At 39.2% G+C, this 22,268-nt stretch overlaps 1 protein-coding gene across 7 annotated transcripts in view; it reads right to left on the bottom strand.

Moving 5' to 3' along the window:
- Positions 1-1,547: 1,547 nt before the first annotated feature.
- The window catches only part of TMEM181 (transmembrane protein 181), a 56,029-nt gene continuing 35,308 nt past the window's right edge, over positions 1,548-22,268 (bottom strand). For 6 of the 7 annotated variants that reach the window (XM_038395485.2, XM_038395487.2, XM_038395483.2 and 3 more), the window contains 11 exons: positions 20,312-20,392; positions 19,183-19,282; positions 18,501-18,631; positions 17,395-17,486; positions 16,136-16,193; positions 15,075-15,177; positions 14,905-14,956; positions 11,512-11,594; positions 9,864-9,953; positions 8,546-8,612; positions 1,548-7,059 (listed from right to left, as the gene is read on the bottom strand). In XM_038395485.2, the coding sequence (XP_038251413.1) occupies positions 6,981-7,059; positions 8,546-8,612; positions 9,864-9,953; positions 11,512-11,594; positions 14,905-14,956; positions 15,075-15,177; positions 16,136-16,193; positions 17,395-17,486; positions 18,501-18,631; positions 19,183-19,282; positions 20,312-20,392 (936 nt within the window). In that variant the 3' untranslated portion in view covers positions 1,548-6,980. The remainder of the gene's footprint in view (positions 7,060-8,545; positions 8,613-9,863; positions 9,954-11,511; positions 11,595-14,904; positions 14,957-15,074; positions 15,178-16,135; positions 16,194-17,394; positions 17,487-18,500; positions 18,632-19,182; positions 19,283-20,311; positions 20,393-22,268) is intronic. The other variant, XM_043512251.1, reaches the window with a different exon arrangement.

Here is a 22,268-nt window from a genome sequence, read left to right as displayed (position 1 = left end):
CATGCTAACTGCTGTTTTTTTAAATGCATAACCCAAGCTTTCTATGTTGCTGGGATCTTGGACAGGGGAATGAAGTTTCCTAGGCCCAAGCAAGAGAATCCCAGCAGCTTAGGTTAGCTTTAAAGGACAAATAGAGGCATCTATAATAAGCTTGTTCTATTACCTTTTTATAAAACAAAAACACTTGATTCATTCATTCATGTATCTACAGGCAGCTCTGCACCTAAACTGCAGCAGCGCCACTATAGTGCTTCAGTGGAGATAGTGCTCTGCTGATGGGAGAGCTTCTGCTATCAGTGGAGTTAATCCACCTCTGCACAAGCCAGTAGCTATGTCAACGGAAACCCTCCCACTACCACAGATCACTGTCTACATCAGGGGTTAGGTCAGTATGACTGTATCACACAGGAATATGGAGTTTTCACAACACTGAGCAATGTAGTCATCTATGTAAGTCTGTTCATAGACCTGGCCTGTATTAGCTTGCTTTAACCTTGTAAATCTAGTTTCCTTTTTCCTCTGCAATAAAATTGTATTCAAGCATTGTCCTTGGTGTGAGCTTTAAGGTGCAATTGATATGAGGTAAAGCGACTGTTCCTTGCGGACTAGAAGAACCTGGAATATTGCTGTTTCTCAAGGGCCATCTATCACACAGATACTCTCCAAGGACTGTCTTGCCACCTAGGTTAGGCTGGTTTATCTGACTATTTAAGGCTATTAGTATGCCTGGAGTTTGCCCTTGAACTTCTGATCAATTTAGGGTTTGACACTTGGTTGCTTTAACAGTCCATCCTGGGAGGTCTTTAGTAATCTTGACTGAGGCCTAGACCAGCTTAGTCCAATCAGCAGTATCTAATCAGAATGTAGTCTAGCCCAGTAGCTGAGTAATGTCTGTCACAGTAACCAAAAACAGATCAAAGCCCAGAACCCTCAAGCATGCTACCAGGCTTCTCTCTACATGCTATAGATGACACTGGGCTGAGGCAGTTAAAACTGTGTATTTTTCCTGACCCGTAGGGACCAGAAGGCATTTGATGAGATGGTAGTAATATAATCTCAATGTACTTTATTTTAGAAATATCCAGCTAATGTGAAAGAAATAGTTGCCATTAAGTTCTACATTGAGATGGACAAAAGCTAGCCCCTCCCCAGTTTGTCTCTGTATACTCAGAGGACCCTGTAACTGCTCATGTTTGTAAAGTCGTCTTTGCATCTTAATGGTTAGAAATGTAATTAGGAATCTAAGTGATTGCTTAAGTTTGGCAAAAAATGTCAAAGCAGCTACATACCACATGAAACAGCTCAACAGAAAACCCCAGGTGAGCACTGCTTAGCATGTTTATTTTCCTAACTGCACAAATAATAAACCATCACCAATCCTAGGTAGTCAAAACGATACTGATAACTGTCTACACTGATAACTCTTCTACTGCTAGGACAGTATCAGTTGTATGTATGCACACCAGCCTGTCTCTTGCACCTGTAAAGAAAAATAGTGCTAGGTTATCATCCCCTAATGGAAGGAAAATGAAACCCAAATGCAGGTGTAAAGATTAGTATGAAAACTATTTATTAATATATTTAATACAAAGTCTTCCATGTATCAGCACCCAATTTTTGCTGAAGGAAAATGATCAGTTTTGCTTTGTATTCTATACCAGAAAGATTTCCAGTGTAAATAGATGATTTATTAACAAGTTTCTCCAAAAACACAATACTAATGCATCCCATGCATACCTTCTCAAAGCAGCACCATATTTACAGCTTCTCATTAACAATGTTTATCTTACACATTCTATACCATTTTGGCATATCATAGTTTTACTTCATTTTACATATATTTACAAACTTTAAAAAAACTAAGTTTTACAATAGCATGAGGGTTTTATATAGTGTATGGCAGTTCTTGGCATGTTCAGAACATATGACAAAAAGGGAACAAGCAGGCTTCTAATTCTCATTACAATAATTGCCTTTTGGCTTAAAGAAAGTGATCAAGTCCAGAATCCTTTCATTTCAAAACAATCTTCCCAAAGCAGTTCATGCTCTCTGTTAAACTGGATTTTCATTCTTAACCAAAGGTAGCAAAGATTTCTCTTCCCTAATGTATTCCTCTGGGTTATACTTCCCCTTCTTGGCCTTAAGAGTACAGGATATTAGTTTCCCAGCCAGCCTTAACACTGATGACATCTTAAAGCCAATACAACAGCAAAAATGTGCATGAGAGTTCAGGAGCTAACAATACGTGAATCACCAGTGTAGGCCTGAGACCTGATCAACACCCCCACCCCACATATTAAACATGCCTGGGGTGAAACTCAGGAAGTTCACCACTAAACTTGAAAAAAAGGAATGTTCTGCTGCTGCTAAAGCATCCCCACCTTGGGAGTGTCCCTAACAGTTATAACCAAGTTGAAACGATGCTGGGAAATTAGGGAGGATACAGAAAGAGACTCAACATATGGTAAAATAAGCTCTGACCATCTGCACACAGAGAAGATCACAATTTGAGCATGAACGTTAAAATGTAAAGAACTTGGGCATCAAGGAGGACATATGGATGTCAGTGCATAATTGGTTAAAAGTTCTGTTATTTAGGAGTGTGGGATAATGCGATAGGGTTAGTATATTTGAAGGAGGGAGCTAGTTTTACCTATATAATGTAAATGAAACAATGCTCTTTGGGAACCATTTCCAGACTGCAGTTCAACATCAAGCTGCTGGAACTCTGACCCTTCTGTACAACCATGATGTGCAGAGGCATCGCAGCAAACTCCCAGATGAATGAATCCTAACTGGTCATCAGGTGAAATTTGTCTGTATATTGGGAGTGGTGAGCATAAGAGATTTCCTTGATATATGGATTCTGGGTGTGTTGCTAATAGATGTTTAAAGCACAACTGTGTAAGGCTCTTTCACTGGGAAAAGGTTTCGTAGAGCCCTGAACCCCAAGGAAAAGGGTGGGTATTTAAATTGACCAGATTTCTTTCTGAGGCCCATGGGTAAGGATAGGTGCCTTACACCCTGAGCCCTTGGAAGGGAAAGGGTGGGGGTGCCTCATTTGACTGGGTCACTTGAGCCCTCCATAGGGTATAGGCAGGGTGCCATAAATTGAGTAAGTAACACCCAGGGCCAGTGATATTTGGCTTCTACACAGTGCACCAGAAGGATTTTTGAAAGTAAAAAAACCCTACATGTTGTAAAAGAGGAAGCATCTCATTTTTGCCATAAGACAATACGTTGTAGATGTATTTTGTATACATTACTCATATTCCAATCTAATCTTCATTCTTGAAAAAGTTTAATCTGGAATTATTACATGAAAGCCTGAAGAGAGAGAGAGAGAGTGGGGGGGAGGGGGGTTTAAAAACCCACCCCAATGTTTTTACTAGTTCTGTTTTAACAGCCCAGCATAAGTGCACTTTGACCTAACTGGTTCTTTGGGAAGAAAAAATTCAGATTTACAAAATAAGACCATAAGAACAGCCATACTGGGTCAGACCAAAGGTCCATCCAGCCCAGTATCCTGTCCTCTGACAGTGACCAATGCCAGGTGCCCCAGAGGGAGTGAACCTAACAGGTAATGATCAAAATGTACTTCTCTTATTGACTTTTCCCACCGGTCATATGGAAAACACACAGCTAGCCAAGTGAATTTCTTACGTAGGCACCTTTCATTTAATCCTTGGGTCATAATAGCACAACGCACTGTGCAGAGACACATGAATACAACTCCCCACAAAATATTTACAATTCATCTTGTTGCCACAAGAGAATTCCTCAGAATAATCTTTGGTTCCAAAGTGTATCTCTGTGCCGTTTTCAATATTCATCACCACAAGGCATGAAATATGTGATCTCTTGCTAGGGAGACTTCTCCAGCCAGCCTTACTACTTCTGCCTATTTACTAGTTAGGTAGTAAATTTAACGCTGTGCTGCTTTAGCCTAACTTGCTAAGTTACATTGTAAATTTTTTTTTTTGAGTATAAAATACAATATGCATGAGTAGAGCCCAGCAAATCCGCAGATACCGCTTTATCTCTGTAGATATTTACATCTGCGGGTGATTTTTTGAAGATCGTGGATGGATGAGGATCCAAATTTTATTTCTAAAGCCCTGCAAATCTGCTTTATATCCCCGGGTGCGGATATCCACAGATCATTTTTGCAGATTGGATGTGGATACAAATTTTGTATCTGCACAGGGTTCTATGCATGGGCAAAGGCAGTTCAATGCAGGATTTCTACAAAAGAATTCATGAACAAGATAAATAACTGTTTTTTAAAGTGCACATTTCCCCATCTTATTCTTATTTTTGTTCCTCTAACGAGCAATGTAATAACAAAAAAGAATAATAAAGGGAAAAAAACAGCCTAGGAAAATTTCTCATTCTAAATACCATGATTTCTTGAAGTTGAATTTTTAAAAAATGTTTTCTTTAGTTAATGGAATCCAAAACCATATTTTATAGTCAGACTTCATATACTGTATCACAAGCATTCTGGATTATAGTAAGCAGTATTAATAAAACTCAAATATCCTACATGGAAAAATATTTTAGCAAATCAAAAAAATGACTTTTACAACAGGAATAAAATAGTATTAAAGTGCCAAAAAGCTTTGAATGCACAGAAGTAAAAATCTGCATAAACATAAAGGCCTGATCCTTGTGTTGCTGCCTCCCACCCCTGACTCCCATGAAAGTCCATGGAAATTTTGGGTGCACAGGGAATGTCAGTGACTGGATCTTGAGCTTGACTTTACAAAGTCAAACTCAAGTACAAGCAAGCCCTGGATTATTCTTGCTTTCTTATTTAAGAAAAAGAGAAGCCAGTCTGTTTTTCCATTGAATTAAAAAAGCATCTAAAACACAACCTTATATTAAAAAGTCTGTTAGCTAAAAGGAGTTGTTAAAGGTGCAACAACTACTGCAGTCTACAAAAGACAATTTAACCCTGTCAGAATTTTTCCACATATTGTTACAAGTAACACCTACCATGCTAAGGGGAAAAAAAAATCTATTTGTTCTATTTCTTTACTTTGTGCACATGACAGGAGTTTGGCCTTCTCTTGGCTTTGGTCTACACTAGAGACATTTGCTGTGCTAGGTATCATTTCAACTTCCTAGTATGTTTGTTAAATTTCATAGTCACAAAATGGTTTACGCAAGCATGCCAAATATATTTGATATTCCACACGCTTTCAGCTGAAATAAATGCTAGTTTTGTCAGAACCATTTAAATGCCATTGAGAATACAGACTAGCTGTAGTAGTTCAACTAGTCCTCCCATAGCACCCTGCTCAAGTCTCCCAGAATGCATTGCTCCTGAACCGTGAAACAAATACCCAGAGGTTATTGCAGATGAAGTGGTTTAGGACAGTTTTACTGTGAATGCAAGACAAACCTGCAATGGTTCCCAGTGCAATTCAGCATGTTCAGTGTGAACACAGTGAACATTTATGATTAAACCAGTTCAATTCTCTAGCGTAGACAGGTCTTTGCAAAAAGATCAAAATCACTCTTTGTTCTGTATATGTTGTCAATTTCCCCCATTTGTTTGTGTGGGTATTTCATACAGCAACAGAAAAAAGAAAAGGTGATCATGAAACCACAGGAAAACCCACAGGAAGACTCAGGGATAGGTGGCATACCTGAAAATACTAAACTTAAAAAAAAAAAAAAATTAATAGAAATTGACAGCCTCCCTTTTAAAAACAAAGTTATACCATGATAGGAAAATTGAAATACACATTGAAATATAATGAGCAGCAATATTCCAGTAAATATTCTGAAGTTCTGTAGCACACTGTTCTAGCATAGCCTGAAAAGGGACAGTCAAAAAGATACTTGTAAGTAGCAGGCATTTTAAGTATAGTTATTTAGGGGTGTCTAAAGATGAAGAGGTTGAGCTATCTACAGAACATGCTGAACACCACACTTTTGTACATTTGTTCAACGTCATCAAAAGTGATTGTTCTTATAATATAAACTCTTTTCTTTTTAACAGCTATGAAAAAACTGCATGAAAAATCCTAATTTAGGAAAGGATCTAGCAATTAAAAGAAGGTGTGTGTTAAAAATATTAAGTTGTATATTGTACCCTTTGTAGGAAATGTAACCATTTTCTCCCTCCTCTGCCCCCAACACACTGATGGATTTCCAAACCAAGGTTTGCAACACTTTAAAATATTTAAACTCAACGTTTTAACTTATTTTTGTATTATTTTGTTTTGCTCATTCTAAGAGAAACCCTTACAAATTATTTTGCACTACTGATTATAATATATGATTCTGTTTATAAATTTTGGCCTCAACAGAACTTGAATATTTGTACCTGTCTCATATTCATAACTGTAGATATTTGAAAAACTTCCATTTTATGAACTCCAATCAATTACAGAGCTGACCACTGAACTGTGAATGCTGCCCCCTTGAAGCAGGAGCAATAAAGCTTGTGCTTTCTCAGAAATCAATGGAAATACCTGCCATTTCGCACCTCCAACTCAGGTGGGTAGGGTGAAGAAGGGAAGAAGAAAGAGGCAATTTATCACCAGTGGACACTGTACACAACAGCTAACACAAGCTGCATCAGGAGTGAAGATGATGTACTGAACATAATCCTCTAAAAATAAACAGCAAGGAAGCAAATTTTAAATCAGCATATACTCAGTGACACTTAGTTGGAACCAGACTCTGAAAGCCTCATTGTTTTAGCAATCTGTTCTCCACAGAAATCCTGTATGTGACATTTTCTAAACTTAGTGTAAAGAGAGAATTTGTTTTCTTAGAAGCCTCCACCACAATCCTTTCAAGCATTTCCATTTTCCCTTCAGTTTTGTAAACAGAAATAAACAGGAAGTCCTTCCTTGGGAGATAGTGTTCAGTCAAAAGCAGACTCATAAGAAAGTCAAGGAAGTCGTCATCTAGGAAAAACCTCAAGATCACTTTCATTCTCATAAACAAGTCTCCACATGAACTCAATCACTGTCTGATTCTTCCTTGTACTTGGCTCTAATGGCTTGACCATTCTGAAGTGGCATTTCTTCATAGTCACTCCTGTTAACAAACAGATATTTGTAAACATCCTGAACACAATGGCCAGCTACTTAGTTTCTTGTAAACAGAAAAAAGGTACTAAGCCAGTTCTACAATAACTTGGGCCATCAATTCACAACTGATACAAGTACATCATCATTCACTAGGATTCACTAATCCAAAAAATGCATTTCAGTTAAAAGACGTGAACAATACACAATCCTAGTCTCCAAATTCTTCCTCAAGGTTTGCTTCTATGCCTTGTCTACACTTGCGGCAGCGTGTAGAATACAGGCACGACCCATGAAGCTACATGCCACAGTGAAAGAAAGGCTTCGTCCACACTTGTCAGTGCAGTGCGTAGTGCAAGGAGGCAGTGGGACACTGCTAAAAATCAAAGTGTAGATGTGGAAGGCACTGCTTGGGCATGTAGAGAGCCGTATAGGGTACATACCCAATAGGCGTTCAGGCATGTACAGCATTCTACTTGCATAAACCACATCTCACCATCTAAACAGCTACTTATACCTTGCTAGCTGGGTGTGCAATGTGTTACTTTACATGCCACTGTAACTGTAGACTTGTCTTTATTGTGACACCTATGGGACTGCTGACAACAGCTATTCAGGAGGCAAGCTGGGACTGCTGCTACTGATCAAAACTAAACACACACACAAGCAAAGACAAAAAAGCTATCACTACAAACTACAGCACATAAGTAATCTATGCTAAACATGTTACCATGTCCTCACCCTTTCACCTACCTGTTGTGTGGCTTTTTTGTCATTGTTGTTTGGTTGGTTTTTGTTGTTGTTTTTTTGTGTTTTTGTTTTTTTTGCAAAGTCTGTAAGCCCTCAAGGGTAGGAACTGTTTTTTACTGTGTGTTTGTCCAGCACCAACGGGACCCTGCCTGGGCCTCTAGATGCTATGTAAATATTAATACTACTGTTGAGTTCAGAATCTGAACTTAGGCAATTGCATTTGATTTGATTATTAATATTTTTATTGAATACTGGATACCTAAAATAGGAATTGTCCTGCCCTACAGCAGTGGCCATTTTAAGTATGGCCTAGCTCTCAACTTATTCCCTCCTACTGCAATCTGCATCCTGCCAACCTGACTCCAGCACTCGTTCCCCATCTACTCCTTTCTGCCAGCATATTCTCTTCCCAAACCCCGCCATCCACATGCTCCCCTCTCACTGCAGCCTGCCATTGTCCTCACACCTACATGTCGGGAATGTACCTTTTAGTATCAGTGTCATGGCAGTCCCTTTTTAAACAGGAAAAAAGAAGCCAAGATAGGATTGTAATGAGATTTCATGCTATTTTGGAGTAAAGTGACCCAAAATAGAAGACTCAAGCTATAGCTGTCCTCCATTCTGTAGTCAGCCTGTTTGGATTTTCACTAAGAACCACCCACCAGGTCCGTAAACTTTTTACAGTAAATACAGCAAATCCACATCCACTGAATCACCAACAGATTTTTCACAATTGTGTTACTTACCCATAAATCACATCATCATCTGAATCATTCAGCATAGAAAAGGCAGGATTGTCTTTCAACTGCGACTCTGGAAAATATAGATAGGATTTCATTTAACCAGAAAATTGCATTCCTGACTTCAAACTTTTAGTTTAGACTTTTATCCAGAACTGAAGGGAGAGACTTTGTAGTTTCCAAGGAAGTTATAACTGGGATCCAGCCTGGAGTTTTACCCTGGCAAGGAAGGGATTGGAACCTGTGATTTAAACTCTTCAACCCTCCTCTCACAGTATGTCAGCATTCACAACAGCTGAAGTTGACACCCTTGTCTAAAAACCCCAGGAGGTGGACAGTCTTTATATTTTATTAACATTATTTCTTCCCAGGTACAATTTCACCTGTCCACATTACTTATACCTGATATTTTAGAACACACTAGTCAGTAAATAATCTGGTTGAAAAGTATAGGAAGATTTTATGAAACATTTCAGTCCCTTTCCCTTATTTGTGACTAAAGTTCTGAAAGTAATAAAATCTAAGAATTGTTTGGTCATTAATGCCTATTTATCTAAGGTGTTATAACTTAGGGCAGAGTATTTTTCACTTTCACATAGGGAGGAGGAAGGTACGGCTGTAACTTCATGCTGGAATGGAAGGATGCACACTCTCTTTCCACTGGCTGTTTACAATACTGCCTCTCCAGGTTTCCCAGCACAGGCCTGTGAAATCTTGGGGCTAAGTATATCCCTGATGTAAGTTGACAACTCCACTGAAGTCAGAGTTACAGAGTGAAATCTGGCCCTAATGGTTTGCCACAAGATCCAATACCTTCTGCATGCTTTTTAATTCCTCTAGCCCAGGTACAAATGTAAATATTTGTTCCGAGCCAGCCAGCTAGCTAGCTAGTTGCATCTCCTATAATGGAAGCATGGGATTCCTGAAGCAGCTCCATTCATCTTAGTTCCAAAATCAGTTTAGGGAGAAACTGCTCTGCCCCAAACATAAGGCCCTCCACATGCATGTAGTACACGTTAGTTGCCTAGCATATTTACATTCAATGGTTAAAGCAGAAGACATCCAGTAAAATAAATAGCCATTTTTATTACTGAGTATCCTAATGCTATACACTATTAAGAGGCACATACAATAAATGTAAAATTTTCATGGATTAGATCAACACATGTTTCTGTCATTACCGGCTATTTGAAGCCACCATAAGCTGCTCATACAGAACAAAATAAAGTGCTAATGAAACAGCCAACATGTGAAGATTTGATGAGCTATATTGGCATGCCAGATCTGTGCAGCAATCTGGCAAATTTTACAATAGGTCACTTACCATACAGTGCATTCTTTGATGGGGAATACACAAAGGCTAAAGTGTAAAGATAGAAGTTGAGTAAACCATAGAAAGATAAGAATTCTGCTGGTAATAATAGTCAAGGATATTACACAATACAGCTAAGTACATATTAACTTTGAATAAACCAAACATTAGGCAGGATTCTCCCTGCAACAACATTTTTGGGAAAGCTTGATGATTTTTGCCCAGCACTTTCAAAGTATGACGTGTATACTGTTAAAAAAAGTTTTGGGACACTGATGTTTAGTTTGGCATTGTCTTAGATTAAGTTAACTGGGTGGGAGGGAGGCGTGACTGCAATCAGATAAAAGAAAAGGAGTACTTGTGGCACCTTAGAGACTAAACAAATTTATTAGAGCATAAGCTTTCGTGAGCTACAGCTCACTTCATCGGATGAAGTGAGCTGTAGCTCACGAAAGCTTATGCTCTAATAAATTTGTTTAGTCTCTAAGGTGCCACAAGTACTCCTTTTCTTTTTGCGAATACAGACTAACACGGCTGCTACTCTGAAACCTGCAATCAGATAGAACACTAAGACATGGTGGGGCTGTTGCCCTTGTTTTTAAGGTACCCTATTAAAACTCTATTTTAATTTCCACTAGTTACAGAAAAGTTCAGCAGTCATTTTCTAGCTGATATTGGGCACTTTTGGTCACACAGCCAGTTTCAGAATCTAGAGAGAACTGTACTTTAGTGATTTGAGCTGAGGATCCACAAATACAAGTTCTAATCCTGGCTCCAACACAAACACCAGCTGGCAATATCTGGCAAATTGGCTTCCCCATCTGTAAAATTTAGTGTATCTAAAAACCTGTACTTTATAATGAATGAGATGGAGCCAACTGCTTGACTATCAAATTAGTATTATGCAAATGCTGTTTCTAAACCGGAAATTTTGGGAATATCTTCCACCAGTCGAAGCTCTAGAGTAGACTGGCTTTGCTTCCACCTTCCCCACCTTTGAGCTGTACCACAACAAAGGGAGATTTCCCCAAAATTGCCAGTGTAGACAAGATTGAACTGTAGCAAGATATGCATGAGCACTCTCCAGTTATACCATGATACTGCAATAATATTTTCCTTTTGTATTGGAAATTTAGCCCTGAACTGGAAAATGCAAGATGGCAGTTTACAGAACTACTTCCTGCCTCCTGCAATTACACAGCCCATCATACTTTTGTTTAAGTGAATTTAATACCTATGCCAATTTGCAGACATCTGCTAGCTACATAATATGGTCAGCATAGGCAGCATCCATGTAAATTACCCCACAGCATCCTTCCAACTAAACTCAGCCCTGCTCTGAAGGGATAACCTACTACACATATCTGGGAAAGAAACTTGTCCCATCTTCATGCACATTCAAGAGTGCCAATTATGGCTGTGGATTTTGTGACGTGGACAGCAGTTCAGAGAGATGAACTGAAACCAAACGCATTCATTCGTCAGCCATCATGAATAACCAACAGAAAATAACTTGCAGTCACTACCAACCCGGGTTGGATTTGAACTGGTGATCTAGCAGTGAAAGGCACAACTCCTGAGCCATCATCTCTGTACATTCACTTAACTGAAACAAGTTAACAATATTCCTAAATGACTGGAAGCCACAATGGAAGGATATAATTCTGATAATGAGTTGACAGCTCAGCTACAAAGTCGTCCTGTAGAACTCGTGCTCCAAAACGTAGATAAAGTATAACAATGCTGTGGGAGATAAGACAGACACTGTGGCTATATGCACTGAACTGTAACAACATTTGATGAGGTGGGTAATGGGGCAGGGGTAAGAACAGAGTTATAAGAAAAAATGGCACCTTGTCTTAGACTAATGTGACAAATCTATTCAAATGTCTCTTAGAATAAGCAGCTGATTTCATACTCCTAATTCAGGAAGGTTTTTGAAATTAAAAGTCAGTCAGTCAGTTGAAGGATGGGGAAATTTAGCCTATTTTTTTCCTGGGTTTCCCATAAAGCACAATCCATGAAAGTCAGCAGCGATTTGACCCTACAGTGATGGAAGGTGCGTATTAGAACTAGTTTAGAAAAAAAAAAAAAAAAAAAACAACATTGGCAACTCACCCAACCTCTGAATTTCACATTCTGTCAGGATCCCAACTATACATATAAAATAATGGGATCTAAATTTGCTGTTACCACTCAAGAAACGATCTTGGACTCATGGATAGTTCTCTGAAAACATCCACTCAATATGCAGCAGCAGTCAAAAAAGTGAACAGAATGTTGGGAATTATTAAGAAAGACAGATAATAACGACAGAAAATACCATATTGCCTCTATATAAATCCATGGTAGCGCACATCTTGAATACTGCGTGCAGATGTGGTCGCCCCATCTCAAAATAGATATCTTGGAATTGGAAAAGGTTCAGAAAAGGGCAACGAAAATTATTAGGGGTATGAAATGGTTTCTGTATGAGGAGAGATTAATAAGACTGGGACTTTTCAGCTTGGAAAAGAGACGACTAAGGGAGAATATGATAGAGGTCTATACATTCATGACTGGTGTGGAGAAAGTAAATAAGGAAGTGTTATTTACTCCTTCTCATAACACAAGAACTAGGGGTCACCAAATGAAATTAATAGGCAGCAGATTTAAAACAAACAAAAGAAAGTATTTCTTCACACAACACAGAATCAACCTGTGGAACTCTTTGCCAGAGGATGTCGTGAAGGCCAAGACCATAACAGGGTTCAAAAAAGAACTAGATAAGTTCATGGAAGATAGGGCCATCAATGGCAATTAGCCAGGATGGGCAGGGACAGTGTCCGTAGCTTCTGTTTGCCAAAACGTGGGAATGAGCGACAGGGAATGGGTCACTTGACGATTACCTATTCATTCCCTCTGGGGCACCTGGCATTGGCTACTGTCGGAAGACAGGATACTGGGCTAGGTGGACCTTTGGTCTGATCCAATATGGCCATTCTTATGTTCAACACATGAAACTCCACAGAAAGTGAATGCTGCCTTGCAAACAACTCTGCAGGTTAAACATCTCTCTGCTAGATACACATGTCCATAACTACAGTCTGATCAGTGTGATGGTGGCAGTAGTGGACAGTTCACTCTAAATAACTCATGAAAGGAGGTTACAGAGCAAGAAGTGTTCACCAGAGGATGAATTAGTAAACCACTCCCGGTTATAGGCGGCGACCACAAAATTGCTTTAGAAATAATTGATTTAGAAGGGAAACCACAATGTGGGCTGCGCTGGCAGCTTGCCAGGACCCCAAAAGGTTTTACCTAATTTGCATAAGACTGAAGTAGATTGCAGCTGCCCCCATCTTTAAATATGGAGGTGTGCCTCATGGATATTACAAGTCCCAACATGAAATGCTCCATCTTGTTCTGATGACCCTCACAGACTGATGCATACCAGGTCTTCTCACCTCTGAGGGCTGCACCTTCAGGATGAAGATAAGTGCAGCCACAAGCAACAGTACAGAAATCTGTCAACTATATTTAGCCCTTGGTTGCCTCAGATTTAGTCAGAGTGGATACCATCTCTTTCCAAGAGATAATACCAAATCTTTCCCAAAACAGGTTCAGTCTCCTCTTAACTGTTGATGCTTGTAAACCACATTTGCTTAGTGTGTTCTAGACAGAAGCAATTTTCCCTTTCATAAGAATATTCTAGATATACCACTTAAGTTTACAGTAACAGCCCCTTGCTTTCAAACACCATTGATGACGACACCATCAACCCCATATGTTTATGGCTCTTATACACATTCCCTTTTTGCAACATTTTAGGACTGCCCTATAAAGAGCAACATAAGTCAATCTAAACTTTTTCCAAAAGGCAAACTCTTTTCATGTCATGGAGAGTCAGGTGTGGGACTCCACAAATCACAGCAGAAGTTTGAGCATTTACAGACTGCTCAACTCTCCCAGATGATCAGCACAATTGTATTTTTTTTAAATGAGCAGGTTTTTAGCCACTCATCATTCTACTTATCCAAGAGCTTCACTGCCAGTTCACCAATCTCATCTTGGCCTCATTGATTCAAGACATTAAACAAGTCAGAGTGGGATGTCTTCATTTTGGGTTATCAACGTTCTTTCCCTTTCTCCTTCCCCTATTATAGAGGCCATTTGCCCCAGAGTCTAGGTTAACTAAACTCTCTGCATCTCTTAAAAACAGGCATTGTTGGTGCCCCACTGGCTTTCCTGGGCTAAAGACAGAATTTAATGGCAGACTTGCAGAAGAAAGGGACCATAAAGTATGAAAGCATCTGAGCATCTCACAAGCTTCTTGAGCTCTACTGTTCTGAGAAACAAATTGTGAAATCTGTCTCACACAGTCTGCCTGGACTGCAACAGTGCAAGCTGAGCCACTGCATCTGCTTTAAAAAAAAAGGTTCTTTATTTTTTATAAACAGAGGGCCATGCACTTTCCAAGATCCACAGCATTGCTCTAGTGCAGTGGTCTCCAAAGTGGGGTGCGCGCAAGACCATCCTTGGGGGTGCACAGCAGGAAGAGTGCTGCCGAAGGAACGCTGCTGGCACGGGGGCAGCAGCGCTCCCGGACCTTTGATTCTTTGGCGGCACGCCGGCAGCCGCTCGGCTCTCCCCGTTCCGTCTTCAGTGGCGCACTGGCAGCAACTCTTCTTCCTTTTTTTTTTTTTTTTTGCACACTTTCCTAGAGCTGGCTCTGGGGGTGCGCGATCCAAAAATTTTGGAGACCACTGCTCTAGTGGGATATCAGTAGGAATTTTTTGGAAAAATAAGAACACTAAGATCTATCGATTATGGAACTGAGTGGTGTAATTTATTATTTGTTAAGTGCCAGTAGCATGCAAGATTTTAAAAGTGTAGTTTGGAGGCAGTGGCATTTTTAAAAATGAACCCAGAGAAAGTTGTGAATGGATAACCTGTTCTGAGGGTGCACCATTTTACTGATAAAGAAAAACAGTTCTTGGCAATCAAGTTATGAAAGTTTTACAAAGCTATAACTATTACAATACAGAGAATATGTTCTTTAAAGACGTCTTACCTAATGACAAGCACTACAAAGGTCAATGCAGTCAAGAATTTTAACCTGAGATCTGGAAGGATTAAGAACAATTGTCAGTCATTTGAGAGCTTACACCTCCCCTGCCCCAAATATCTAGCCATCCTTGGGGGAAATCCATTTGAAGGAAACATGAAGAAAGTACTGCTTACCAACATAAGGCATGTTGCGAAGTTCTGAACATGCCCTCACTATCAGGAACAAAAGGTACAAGATATACACAGTTGCCACCACAAGGAAGAAGATTTTCATTCCCTGTAATAGGGGGAAAAAAAAAAATCTAGTTTTAATGAACAAGAGCTATCCTTTTCTTTCTTCCTTCAGATCCATCCCAGAGACAGAAACCATCATTTCCAAAAGCATGATCCATTTGTTCAGGGCAATTAGGCTGGAAGAAGGAAGCATGATACTCCCTTGTCTGTAGCAGAAGTGGCTGTGGTGGTTGTGTCAACTTTGGTACGTGGCGCGGTGGAGAGGGTGTTTCATTAGCAAAGGCCACTTCTTTCAGCTGAATGGTTCAAATCTCAGATGTTTTCTAAAAATGGCCACAGCTCTGAGAAACTACAGGAGGCTGTACAGAACTGATTTCTCCTACAGAAGGGAAAGCAGAGATTTACTGAGAAGGCCAAATGTTCTGAGAATAGAAGGTGTGGAGAACTAAGAGGCCTAACCAGGAGCTCTTTTTTGGCTCTCTGAAAAGTAATGAATATGTTTCTGATGAGACCCAAGATGCCCTGGGTGGTTGCAATTGAGTAGTTACTGGTTAGAAAACAGTTCCGAACGGTCTTCTGTGGGGTGACAGTTCAACATTCACACTATGGCCTCCTTTCTTAATAGTGCAGTGGGCCTATAGACACATGCCCCTTAATCCAAAAGGAAACATTCCATGTCTCCAGTACAGAATATGCAATGGAGGGAGCATTTCTATAAACAAGTCCATTTTAAAGACATTCGCATTAGCCAAACAAAAATTCATCTGAACAATTTTCCTTAAAATAGTGAAAATATATTTTTAATCTTCAGGTCTTCCATTCAGCACTTGGTTTTTTTAAAGTTTTACAGCAAAAAAATAGTTACATTTCAGCCTGAAGAATAATATAATGTAATACTAAATAACTGCCAGATCTCTTCACACACACCTCTTTCCCAGTCTTACCTGAGTAGACATACAAAATCCATAAGGAAGTGTCAAAAAAGTTTGATTCAAACTTACCTGAAAATTACCTGTGTCAACCCTGTACTGGTATGTTGGATCATGTAGTTCATTAACACTAGAAAATATCAAAGATCAGGAAGTAATCACAGTTCTAACGGTGTCAGGTTAAACCAGAAACATGCATTGACAAAAGACACTATTGGAATTCTAGACTTTTATACTAAGATTATGGACACTGGGCCAGATCCTCAGCTGATGTAAACTGGTAGTTCCACTGATTTTAAATTGAGACACATGGATTTATACCAGCTGAGGATCGGACCCATTGATTTTACTTGTCATGTATGTGGGGATTCTGGGTTTTCAGCTATTCTTTATTCATTTCCCCTGTTTATTTTTGGCTACTTTAACACACAGTAACTTCCTACAAAACTTGGGTTTCACAGATTTATTGAGTTTGATTGGAGCAATGAAAAAAAATGCAGGATCTGACTCTTCACTCATTGTCAAGTATGTATCCCTTATAGGGCAGAATGGCAGTCTCTGATTTCAATAGCATTTCCTGAAACTGCATACCTTTCAACCTTACCCACCCAACCCCACTGTTTACTTCCTCCAAAAAAAAAAACAAAATATAAGAGGGACACAATTGTGGGTAATGTGCCTTAGAAAGCCACATCACCACAAATGGTGGGGTAGCTGTCTGGGAGGGGAAGGTTTCTATCTTTATGTTAGCTTATCAAATTGGAAAAAATTCAGAAAAGCGCAACACAAATTATTCAAAGGTCAGAGGGACTGATATAAGAGGAAAAATTAAATATATGTATTACTTGGCTAAACAACAACTTGATGAGGTGAGTAGGACAGTTTACAAATACATGTAGAGTGTAAATACTGAGATGCAAGGTTCAGCATGGTCTAAGAGGGTACAGCACTTGGCGTAATGGAATAAAATTGAACAAACCAACATATCCTAACAGTAAGGTCTCTGCCTGGCCTTTCCAAAGGAAGGGGAAGCTCTACTACTTGTAATCCTTTTCTAAATTGAACAAAACACTGGAAAACGTACTGTAGGGAGCCATTATGCACTGGCTGTGGAATTCATATAGCTGTGTGTTATTAGGGCAGCCATTAGAGATTTAGTCTCAGTTTACAAAATGGGAAGATCTGACATAACTGGTGCAGCTCAATTTATCCATTTCCGGATCACAATCAAAACATCAAAAGACAAACAGACATCACTAATTGTAAACCACCTTCTTTTTCCCCAATCAGCTTTTCCTCACTAAAACTTAGTGCAAAGGGAAATTACTTACGTTTGCCATATTCCTAATGTAACACAAGCCAACCATAGAAGACCAACGATAAAGAATTTGGGAAAATAGAACGTTAAGCATTTCCTTTCTCCCTGTTGGGGCAACAGAAGACAGGTTAAGAACATCTGAATTCACCTGAGAGAGCATGTTGGTTCTCAACATATTAAAATAGGAACAGCCATACTTCGGGTTAACTCCCAAAGTGCTTTTTAAAAAAGCACCATCTGCAATTTATTTTGTAAGATCCAAAGCTCACTACTGAGTGTATAAAAACTATGTTATAATCACATGCATGTTAAAACAAAGTGAGGATATTGCAAGATCTGATTCACTTCATGGATTCTGAAGCTGCAGAATCTACTTCTTTCCATCAAATTGTGCTTCAGAATTTGAGTTCTCTTTTATTTTTTTTTAAGATTATAAAACGTATGGTTGCAAAAAAATAGACTTCCAAACATGAACCAAGCGGAAACTACCACAGTGTTGCTCTGCAACTAGTCTAGAATAAGAGATGAAAGGTGTGAACCACGCCAAGAAGGCTGTGCCAGAATAGCTCAGTATTTCACCGCTAATCATTTTAGACTCAAAGTCACATGACATCATTCTCTATGCCGGTTCCTGAGATCTCCCGGACACAGTTTAAGAAAGGCAACAAGCTGGTCCTTGATATCAAAAAGGTGAAGAAACACTGCTCTATAACAGAGTCCTGTCTCTTCCCTAGCACAAGGGAAGAAGCACCCAAATGGCTAACCACAAATAACATATTCAAGTCCTAATACAAACAGTACAACACTACATCAGGCTTTCACAACAGCTTTGTCACCCTGCAAATCCATTAAACGATGAGCTAGAATATATAAAACAGCTGATTTGAAATAAAATGGAAGAATGAGTTTAGCATATGGGACAGAATAAAAAGTCACATTACACTGTGTATAGAATGAGCTTCATGAACACTTTCATATTAGGCATGATTTCATTTTGTTAACAGCTTGGAAAAAAAGTGTACCACATAAATCAGGGAGAAAAATTAAAACTACATAATGCAAAACTGAATTAATGTTAATATCTCTGCAGCAAGTACTGAGTAATTGTCCTCTCCTTACCTGCACTCGGATCCCGTGGTAGACACAGAGCCAGAACAGCAGCAATGCACACAGAAACACTGACTGAAAGAGGTCATCAAGCATCCCAGGAAACCAACTGTTCACCAAAAATGAGAGGGGGAAAAATGGATCTGTAACAGAATGGAAGAAAAATCATAGAATTTTCTTTTCTTCTTCAATTTTACCCATTATTAATCAAGGGGAGGGGGACCCAAACAGTCTTCAGAGAACAAGCAAGCAATTTTTTCAAAATCTTAGCAAGTAAGTGGCACTGCAGTTGGTTAAATCTGAAAGTTCATAACAAATACAAGGTACCGCCAACAGGTACTCCTCCCTGTGCTAAGCAATCACTCAGATTTTCCCCAAGATTTCCAATAGAGTTCATGTTTTGTTAGCCCTTTACTTAGAGGGAACCTACTACACAACTGTTTCTTGCTGGTTGCCTACAGTCAGGTCTCAGTGTAGTTCTAGTGTTAAAGCTCCTGAGAACATGTAACACGGCTGCTACTGCCTGAGCAGTCCCTCATGGCCAGAGTTCCCTTTGCAGCAAGCCCCCTCTGTTCTCTCTTGTCAGACCACTTACAGATTCAATTCGTATAAACAGTCACATATTTTAAAGGGGCCAAGCTGATTGTAAGAGAACCCTACAAAAATGGCATAATATATATATACACACAAATACCATTGTAAAGCAGCAACAGGGGAAGGAGGATGGACATCCATTTCTGTTCAATTCCCCAGTCTCTCATAGAAAATTTCCGGAGGGAATGGGCAAACAGACACTACAAAAAAAAAAAAAGTTATTGGCAACTGCCAGTTATTGGCAACTGTATTACATACATCAGGCTTCATCTATCTTGTCCTTCCTATCCTTAGAAGAGCTAACAGAGACTGTAATGCACTAACAATGTCACTCAAAAGGAAGTGTACTCTGTTGAGCAGATTTTATCACTGGGAGTCAGGTCTCCAAGGTTCTATTTCTCATTCTGATACGTTGTGTGACCTTGAGCAAGTCACTTAACCTCTGGGACAACCTGAAATAGAAACCAGCTGCTACTGCACAAATCAGCATAATTTGTGTGATGCTGCCAACTTACTGTTTGATATTACTATACACACACACTATAACAACATACTGATATCTGCCTAAACTAGCCAACAAAATTCACTGACAGGTCAGGTCATGTACCACATTCATTGTTACTTGATAAAAGTTGTGTGTACATGTGCACATGCATGTGTATTTTTTATACACACACACACACACACACACACACACACACACACACACACACACACACACACACACACACACACACACTATTCTAGAAAGTGTGTAGCAGCACCCACTACATTCAAGATAACATTAGGACTTTCATTCTAACCCAGTGTTTTCATTCATTAAGTCAGAAATTTTTCACTCCAGTTTTTCAGAAATATTTCGTTACTTGGTCTCAGCCCCAAAGTGAATTTTTTTCTTGAAAGTATGAGCAAAATTCTTTCAACCATTTTGAGTTGTACAAAGTATATGATTTTCCCTATTTGCAAGGCTTCATCCACCCAATTCAAAAAACACTCAAACACGGCTGAACTTGAAAATTTAGGTTGAACTAAACCCTTCCATTATTTTCACTTTAAAGCACAAACTGAATTATAAGCATTTTTAAAAATGGTTTTGCACATGCACAGTATGAGGCTTTGCTAATGTTGAGAGCTATGGTACCAAACACAGGACTGTGTAGCAGTTGAATTAGCCACCTGCACACCTATACCCAGCCCTCCAAAAAAGTTAAGTAAGAGACTATACTCACAGTGACCATGAAAGTAAGAACTACAAAGACAAATCGGAACCAGATTTCCACTTGTGAAAAAGATGGGTTATAGGTTTTCCACTACAAGATAATAAAAGATAAATTAGTATGTTAAGAGGAAGCTGATAGAATTTGCATGACAAAAAATTACTAGTACTTGCAGACACAATATTGCATAAAAGTCTCTACAGATCAACACACTGGCTTTCTCAAGTTTCACGGCCAAGCCATTTCAAATTCCACAGCACCACCTTAGAAAGATTAAGGCTAATTCATGTCTTGCCACCTCCTCCAACCTCAATATTATTATGAAAATTTCAATAAATTAAAACAAAGCTAAAGCAGCCTACTGTTCCTCATGCTTAATACGAAGTTACAGGATAAAGAAGAAGCATGCTACAGTCTCAAAGTGCCATCATACATGCCAAACCACAAAACTAAGGCAAAAAAGAGGATGAAACCAACACAGGTTAACTTCCCGTTGTTTAAGACTTTACAGTAAATTCATTGATTGACTCAATCCACTGCAAGCTTCTTTATTTTTAAAGACCATGCATGTTCGTAGCTTACTAAACTTGCTAAATTAAGAGGAGATTAATGATTGCTAATTAGCTCATTTATTTCTCCATCTGGTTTTTGCCTCAGGAAAAAGGAAAGCAAGTTCTAAAAATGTGCAACTAACTTAATTTCCTCCCCCATAAACACATTTTATGGATAAAATGAAAAGGAGGACTTGTGGCACCTTAGAGACTAACAAATTTATTTGGGCATAAGCTTTCGTGAGCTACAGCATCCGATGAAATGAGCTGTAGCTCACGAAAGCTTATGCTCAAATAAATTTGTTAGTCTCTAAGGTGCCACAAGTACTCCTTTTCTTTTTGCGGATACAGACTAACACGGCTGATACTCTGAAACCTGTCATTATGGATAAAATGTAGCTTATATAAATTTTACAAAGGATAAGGGTTTAAGTTATTCTGTGGTCCACATATTAGACTTTAAAGGAGACTTGGAAAATGGTTATAAAAATGTACAAGCCCAGGCACAAAAATCTACTCGCCAACGCCTTCTGGCCCCTTGCGTGACTTTGGGCAAGTCACTTCACCTCTCGGTCACCGGTTTCCCTCTTTGTCGGTCTTGTCTATTTAGACTGCAAGCTTTTTAGATCAGGTACCATTTATTGTGCACTACATGTACAGAGCCCCACTATGTTACACACTGTGCATAGCTGAGGATACTAGGCACTAAATATAACAAACAATACAAGAGCATAGGGAAGACAAATAAAATGTGATTTTATTTGCCCTGGGAAAGCAGAATTTTGCAAAGCTGCCTTAAAAGTCATGTACAAAGCAAGATGATAAACTATCGCTTCACATATGTGCTGAATACTCTCCACTTACCCAGCAAAGAGGTGCATTCAGTGTATAAAGAACTAAAAAACCAACATTTTGCCTTTTCATTTTAGGTCCCTACATGCTAGCAGCTGTGACACACAGAATGCTATAGGTTGGAATATCACAGCACAGCAACCACTGCTGGAATATACACCCAGACCACAGCAGCACAGGCAGGATCAACTTCAAAGTTGCTTTTTGTATATTGGCTTTGTAGTCACTCAGCACAAATTGGTGAAGTACTGTAAACATTTTGTTTTGCAAGACACCTTTATATGCCATGGTTTACACTCAGCATATTTCTTCAGGGAAGAATGGCTGCTTGTCTTGAGTACATTCTTCCCTTTCCGCCCAACACTGTGTGTGTGCAAAAACACCCAAACAAAAAAAACAAACCCCAATCAAGAGTTTCCTACAATGATAATTTTCTAACCCCACGTGCTTTTGGAAAGTCTGGAGAAATCCTGCTAATCTCAATACACCTACCATACCAGTTGTAAGAGGCCTGTAGATGTTTGGGGATGCAAGATTTGAATTCACATATTAACCTATCTAAATGA

This window comes from Dermochelys coriacea, chromosome 3 (assembly GCF_009764565.3).
Source record: "Dermochelys coriacea isolate rDerCor1 chromosome 3, rDerCor1.pri.v4, whole genome shotgun sequence".
Taxonomy (NCBI): domain Eukaryota; kingdom Metazoa; phylum Chordata; order Testudines; family Dermochelyidae; genus Dermochelys; species Dermochelys coriacea.
This window is presented reverse-complemented; position numbering and strand designations above follow the sequence as displayed.